This window comes from Lycium barbarum, chromosome 6, assembly GCF_019175385.1.
Source record: "Lycium barbarum isolate Lr01 chromosome 6, ASM1917538v2, whole genome shotgun sequence".
Lineage (NCBI taxonomy): Eukaryota > Viridiplantae > Streptophyta > Magnoliopsida > Solanales > Solanaceae > Lycium > Lycium barbarum.
Window position 1 is genome coordinate 108,860,263 of NC_083342.1, and position 7,471 is coordinate 108,867,733.

The 7,471-nt window shown below is 31.1% G+C and overlaps 1 protein-coding gene across 2 annotated transcripts; it reads left to right on the forward strand.

The window, feature by feature from the left end:
* Positions 1 to 527: 527 nt before the first annotated feature.
* LOC132599957 (uncharacterized) lies at positions 528 to 4,427 on the forward strand. Of its 2 annotated transcripts, none has more exons than XM_060313103.1 (4): positions 528 to 1,066; positions 2,532 to 2,604; positions 2,689 to 2,873; positions 3,460 to 4,427. In XM_060313103.1, the coding sequence occupies exons 2-4, from the start codon at positions 2,568 to 2,570 to the stop codon at positions 3,544 to 3,546; spliced, it is 309 nt and encodes a 102-aa protein (XP_060169086.1). In that variant the 5' UTR covers positions 528 to 1,066; positions 2,532 to 2,567; the 3' UTR covers positions 3,547 to 4,427. The 2 variants fall into 2 exon arrangements, with proteins under 2 accessions (XP_060169086.1, XP_060169087.1); XM_060313104.1 differs by lacking the exon at positions 528 to 1,066 and adding an exon at positions 2,267 to 2,399.
* The last annotated feature ends 3,044 nt before the right edge of the window (positions 4,428 to 7,471 follow it).

Here is a 7,471-nt window from a genome sequence, read left to right on the forward strand (position 1 = left end):
TTTTTTACCTGACGGAAGCGTCATCTCATAGATTAAACCAAAAAGTTGTGACTCATGGATGGAATGGTAGTATGGCACTCAGCCGAGTAGAGTCTTGGGTGTCAGTCACGGCCCTCCGGTTCGAGTCGTGAGGGAACGGGCACAAATATAAAAGAAAACATCTCTTTTGCTGCTGCAAACAAACCATAGCATCTATTAACTGCTAATTACGGGTCAACCAAATATTTTTATGACATGGTTAGTACATCCTAGTGCTCCTTTATATTTTATCGCATGTTTAGCGTAGATATTAATATTGTTCGAATATCTATCTAAATGAATGATAGTATGGCATTTCCAACATTATATAGCCCAAAAGGCCAAAGTTGGTTCATCCTTAACCTCCAGATGATGCATGGCTTTTACAATTCTGAGCTTTCAGTGTGTTAGATAAACTACAATCAACACACTTGTTTAATAAATCCCAGTCAGACCATAAACTCTTCCCCAAGAACATATTATCAATCTGTGCCAGCCTTGATTAATTTTTATTTTGTCACTGTGATGGATAGTCCTAAGAGAGGATTAAATTGGACTCGCAAGAAACCTCAGAAGCCATGTGATTATTGTTGAATACAAAAGCCTGCAAAGGCAATGTGTGAACGGAAATGTTTAATGGGGCCTGCAAGAAGCCTGTTAAGCTAACAGAACAATCAGTTAATGGACAACGAAATTACCATATTACCCTTGAACAGCCAGGCAGACATGTTGACGTTCTGGCAGCTTATTCCCATTTATAATAGTGTGTGTATCTATCTATATATATATATATTACTATCTAAGAAGAGGGAATAAGCACACACCTGGGCATCAACATTTGTGCTTCTTCAGATTGACTTTGCATTAGAGGGTATTTCTGTCATTTCAAACTTTTCCCTTTACACCCGCTCTCTGTATTGCTTCACCTCTTTGTTTCTCCATTCTGCAAAGTAACGCCATCACCAAACACCTCCGTACTCTCTCTGTCTGTCTCCTTTTGTTCTTAACTTTGCACTTCAGTGGATTTTAGAGCTTATTCTTATCTCAGGTGAGCATGTTTGTTATCTCAGCAATTTATCTCGCTATTATACATGTATTTTCGCTGCTTTGATTTTGATTCCCTAATTGTGTTATCTATTTGCTTCCTCAATTTTTTGTGTATATATATAAGAGGGGGTTAGAATGCATCAGGTTAATTTTTTGCTCCCTTAAAATTCTTTATTTATAGTGATTAGTGCATATTAGTTTAAGGAATTATAAGAAAAATAGTATCGTAATTCATTGTATTTTGTCAAATAAAAATATTCGCTCAATATTTAGTTGGTAAAAAAAAATTAAAGCTGAAGTTCAAAAAAAATAATATTCGGAGGTTATTATAACTATGTTTGGGCATGGACTTAACTTCACAATAAGGTTGTAAATTGTGAGTAGTAGCTTTATTTCTTTGGGTATGAAATGCTGATTAAACAAGCTTTTTCATATTACACCATTGTTTCAAATACTAAAATTTATGAGAATTACATTACCGATTACAAATAAATTATTTAAACATTTTGAATTTTGCGTTATTGTTCAAATTCTACCATATTTCATACTTCATGCGTTTCAATTTGTTTGTCTTAATTTGACTCGGCAATCGGCATGGAGTTAAAGAAAATAAAGAAAACTTTTGAATTTTGTGGTCTTAAACTAAACATGTGTTTAATGTACTAAAATGCTCTTTGAATATTGTAGTCTTAAATATGTACGTAGGATGTTAGGTGTAAAGAGTTACTAAATATAAAAAGTGATATTCTATATATTTTAAACAGACCAAAAGGGAAAGTAAGACAGGCAAATCAAAATGCAGGGAGTAGTTATTAACTAAGTAATATGTTTACTTATAATTTCTCGACTTTTTATATGTAAATGACATGATTTCTTATGTTAGACCGTTAATACAATTAGTCAGGAAGAAAAAACAAATATGTTACCTAATTAAACAAATTAACTATTAACGGGCCTTTTCTTTTCTAGTATTGAAATAAGTCATGGCCAATGTACACTTTAATAAATTATTACTTAACGGAAAATTTACTTGGCATAACTAAGTCTAAGTGTTATTTATATATAATAACTATCTTTTTTAAAATTTATTATTAGTAGCTATAAAACATTTTTGATTTACATATTATAGTTACAATTAGTAACATACAATTACTTTACCCCAACACTGTATTTCACGCCATGTATGTCAAAATTCAACCCTTTTTAATTCACTTTTCTCTCTCTATTCCTTTCTCTTTTTCTTCCGTTTTCAATCACCATATTTATCTCCACTTTCTCTGTCAATCGAAATCCCACTTTCTCCGTCAACCCAGATCGTTATTGCACACAAATAGGTAAGTGTTTCTCTCGCAATAATTTTGGGTGTTTTTATTTTGTGTGTGTTTTCCATTTTATGGGTTGTTCGTTTTATTTTGTGAGTGTTCCTTCTTCTTCAATTTCACTTAATAGAACCCATTCATATTTAGGGTTTTACTTCAAAAGTCCCAATTTCTTCGAAATCAATGGCTAATGCAAAAGCGCCAACAAGGGTTACTAACGGTATTCCCTTTAATCCCAACGATTTTATCGGTGCTCTATCATTCGACTTAGGAATTTCTCAACAACAATAGAATGTTGTTACAGGGTCTGTCGAAAAAATGTATGCTCAAAGGCATACAAAGCAAAAGCATAAACCCCTTCCAAGACGGAAATATGAAGTTCCCAAATCTAACAAAACCAAAGGTGATGCACAAGCAAAGAATCTTAGAAAACTAGTGGAGGAACAACCAATGGAAGCAGATGAGGAGATGGAAGAGGTGGCGGAGAAGGTATTATTTCTCCATACAATGTAACTTGTATTCATGTATTTCAAAATATACTTAGATTTTTTATACGTTTTTATGATATTACTTCATTTTGTGTATTCTATCTAGAATTGAGGGAGAAATTTCATATATTTATGTAATTTGTGTGTAGTTGATGCTTTAATAGCCACATATATACAGAAAAATACATGTATTTATATGTATTTCTTAATATAATTTGCCGACTATGTTATTTTGTCCAAAACCATATGTATTTTTTGATATGTACAAATTATCTATATGCATTTCTCCATGTTATTTTGTCCATAAAATTTGCTGCTTTGGATGTATTAATAATGATAAGGTAGTTCTAGATACAATTGTATCTTACATTATATATCTAATATGGATGTATTATTATTTTTATTTTAGCACTGGTTGTATATTTTATTTTTTATTTTTATGGTATATATGTATTTGTAATTTTTTTGTATGTATACACATGTATTTTGTTGAGTTTCTTTTTAAAACTGTATGCAGGATTCTAAATTCTATGTCAAACGTCCGTCAAGGCTTTCTCTAAGATATTCTTGCTATATGAATTTTATAGGTATTTTCTGATTTGGAGTCCAATCTCTCCAAAAGGCAGCAAGAACTTTTCTCCAAAACTATCTTTGAAAAATTCCTTAGTATGTAGCACTTTGAAATAACTGCACATATGTTTAGATGTTTCATCGTTAGAGAATTAAGGAAAAGTAAACCAAATGCTTTTCTTATTGAAATCAATGGTTTTGTCTTGTGGTTTACCATCCTGGAATTTGCCATAATGTCCGGACTAAACTGTTATGGTGATGAAGGGGTTCACATAGTTAATGGAGATAGTAAGAATAGGCTTATGGATAAATATTTTACTGGATACGAGACTAATGTGAGAAAAAATGAATTGGAACTATGCTTTAAGCAAAAAAATAAGAACCTTGAGGATGGGGATGCAGTTAAGCTTGCGATTTTGTATTTTAACCATTCATACATCTTGTCTGGTGAGCATAAGTCTACAATAATTTCGAGGCTTCATTTTGACTTGATTGAGAATGAGAAATACAAAGATTACCCATAGGGTAAGGTAACGCTCAATAATTTGATAAGAAGTATTCACCAAAAGATGACATCCGAGTCAACGTTCTTCTGTCTTAGAGGTTTTCCTCCTGCTATGCAAGTTTGGTTATACGAGACATGTTCCAGTGTGTATCTCAACTCGGCCATTAAGCGTGGGAATTCGATTATGAGAATTCTAAATTGGAGAACCATTGAAAATCAACCAACTTACTCATCTTTAATGAGTGGAATGTTTAGAGATGACAACTCACCGGTAAGTTTCTTCATTTATTTTATTTTTTGTTCATAGTTGATGCATTTTCAAGTAATTACATATGTATACAAATGTATTTATCTATTTTATTAGTTGTTCTAGTGGGTGTTTGTTGTGTTCCTTTTTCTGTTTTGGGGTTATGCTGTTTAATCTTGTTTGTTTATTTTCTTGAATTACCGCTGTGAGAATATAGTATTAAAATTGGTATTGATGAGTTATAATGAAGAGGTTGTTTTATATTGGTATTAAAATTATTGCTATTTTCTAATTGAATTCAACAGCACCAAAAAAATGTAAGATTTTGATTGTATTTTGTATTGTATTTTTTTTTTTTTGGTGCTGTTGAATTCAATTAGAAAATACAATCAAAATACAATCATCTACTATTTTAATTTATTTCTTATGATCTTACAAGAAATTGTGCAAACTAAAATTTGAATGTGTAAAAGAGAAATACAAGATTTATAAATTTATTTATCCTGAAATTTATATACCTCATATTTTCCTCTTAATTTTACTTTATTTGGTGTATTTAAAATGATTTTGTATTTACATTACGCAATTCTTTTATCAAATATGATAACAAAACAAAAGTGGATTCTACCAGTTATTTAAAATAAGCCAAGGGTATTATTGGAAATGAATTTTTGTCAATTTAAATCAAACATATGCTAAGCCGAATATTAAGATTTTAGTATAATAAGTCAAACATATCTTAATCAGGTCATTGTCTACTGTATCATAATAATAACTGCTTTATAATCCAAATATAATTTGCCTGCGAACTAAGAGGACCCCCTTAAAAAATTGGAATTCAGAACAACCAATCATCCTCTGTGGTTTATTATTTACCAGAAAAAGAATATAAAAGTGCCATTGGGTCCGGATTTTTCTTGTATCAAATTAATTGGTCGATTTGTCCGGGACCTAACATGATTAATTTGGTTACTCAATTGAGTTAGTCTTTATGGTTTGTATATTTTGCAAAGGATACTGCGATTTTCTGTAGTGAGTTTACATATTTTTTTTCCTCTTATTTGTTGTTGTTGTGTTCGCCCCTCTTGGACACTTATATATATTAAAAATATTTAGTAATGTGGCCAAGCAATATGGGACGGAGGGAGTACTTCATTTATTAATTCTTAAAGAATGTGAAAAGTCAAAATGAACAAGTAAAAGTGCACGGAGGAAATAAATGTGTCGGAGAATTAAAATTGAAGTGCATACGTGTATACATTAGAAGAAAATAAATATTCACTACTATGACAAATGTCCACGTGGGATGAAAAACTAGTTGCTTAAAGTGTACAACCAAATAATATAGGACGAAGGAAGTACTTTATTTATTAATTCTTAAAAAACGTGAAAAGTCAAGTATAGTAATGTGGCCAAGTAATATGAGACGAATAGAGTACATCATTTATTAATTCTTAAAGAATGTGAAAAGTCAAGTAATGTGGCCAAGTAATATGGGACGAAGGAATACTTCATTTATTAATTCTTAAAGAACATGAAAGGTCAAAAGTGAACAAGTAAAAGTGCACGGAAGAGATAAATATGTGTCGGAGAATTAAAATTGAAGTGCATACATATATACATGAGAGGAGAATAAATATTCAGCAAGAACGTGAAAAGTCAAAAGTGAACAAGTAAAAGTGCACGGAGGAAATAAATATGTGTTGGAGAATTAAAATTGAAGTGCATACGTGTATACATGAAACAAGTAAAAGTGCACGGAGGAAATAAATATGTGTCGGAGAATTTAAATTGAAATGCATACGTGTATACATGAGAAGAGAATGTATATTTAGTACTATGACATATGTCCACGTGGGATTTATTAATTCTTAAAGAACGTGAAAAGTCAAAAGTGAACAAGTAAAAATACACAGAGGAAATAAATTTGTGTAGGAGAATTAAAATTGAACTGCATACATCTATACATGAGAAAAGAATAAATATTTAGCAAGAACGTGAAAAGTCAAAAGTGAACAAGTAAAAGTGCATGCAGAAAATAAATGTGTCGAAGAATTAAAATTGAAGTGCACACGTCTATATATGAGAAGAGAATAAATATTAAGTACTATGACATATGTAAATATTCAGCAAGAACGTGAAAAGTCAAAAATGAAAAAGTAAAAGTGCACGGAGGAGAGAAATATGTATCGAAGAATTTAAATTGAAGTGCATACGTGTATATATGAGAAGAGAATAAATATTCAGTATTATGACATATGTCCACGTGAGATTTATTAATTCTTAAAGAACGTGAAAAGTCAAAAGTGAACAAGTAAAAGTGCACGCAGGAAATAAATTTGTGTGGGAGAATTAAAATTGAAGTGCATACGTCTATATATGAGAAAGGAATAAATATTCAACAAGAATGTGAAAAGACAAAAGTGAACAAGTAAAAGTGCACGGAGGAAATAAATGTGTCAAATAATTAAAATTGAAGTGCATACGTCTATATATGAGAAGGGAATTAATATTAAGCACTATGACATATGTCCACGTGGGATAAAAAAGCAGTTGGTTAAAGTGGACAAGTTATATAGCTTTTGGTACAAACATTCATTGCGTGTACAATTTATAAAGCTTTTGGTACAATAAGATAATGCGGTGTTGGTACCTCTTAGGCACTTATTAAGCACTATGACATATGTCCACGTGAGATAAAAAAACAGTTGGTTAAAGTGGACAAGTTATATAGCTTTTGGTACAAACATTCATTGCGTGCACAATTTATATAGCTTTTGGTACAATAAAGTTATACGGTGTATTCATTGCGTGTACAATTTATAAAGCTTTTGGTACAATAAGGTTATGAGATGTTGGCACCTCTTAGGCACTTATATATAATAGAAATCTATAGGTTTTGAGTGCACAATTAATCTTTCACTCCTAAAGGTAAGTTAACAGTATAGCTCATAATCAGTATTTGATTGTCTTAAAATAAAGAATTTACTATTTCAACACTCACATATTTTCTAGCAATAAGCAACAAATTTAAATTTATCTTTCAAGATTTCTTAGTTTATAGCTATAACGAGAGTCCGGAGCCTAAAAGGTATAAAAATACACGGTATAAACCAAAAGGGCATGATCAAAAATTTATATACCAAAAGGGGTATATCGTGGGCTGATCCACGTTATACCCCAAACTTTTTTTTCACCCGTCAGACGAAATCCGAAAAATTAAAAAAAAAAAAAAGTTTTAAACGTATAACGTGGACTGATCCACGCTATACAATAT

Bases quoted from the DNA above. Each gene is read 5' to 3' on its own strand.
- LOC132599957 (XM_060313103.1), top strand. From the start codon at position 2,568: ATGGCTAATGCAAAAGCGCCAACAAGGGTTACTAACG. The intron at 2,605-2,688 runs GTATTCCCTTTA...ATGTTGTTACAG, and splicing joins GCCAACAAGGGTTACTAACG to GGTCTGTCGAAAAAATGTAT. The intron at 2,874-3,459 runs GTATTATTTCTC...TGAATTTTATAG, and splicing joins TGGAAGAGGTGGCGGAGAAG to GTATTTTCTGATTTGGAGTC.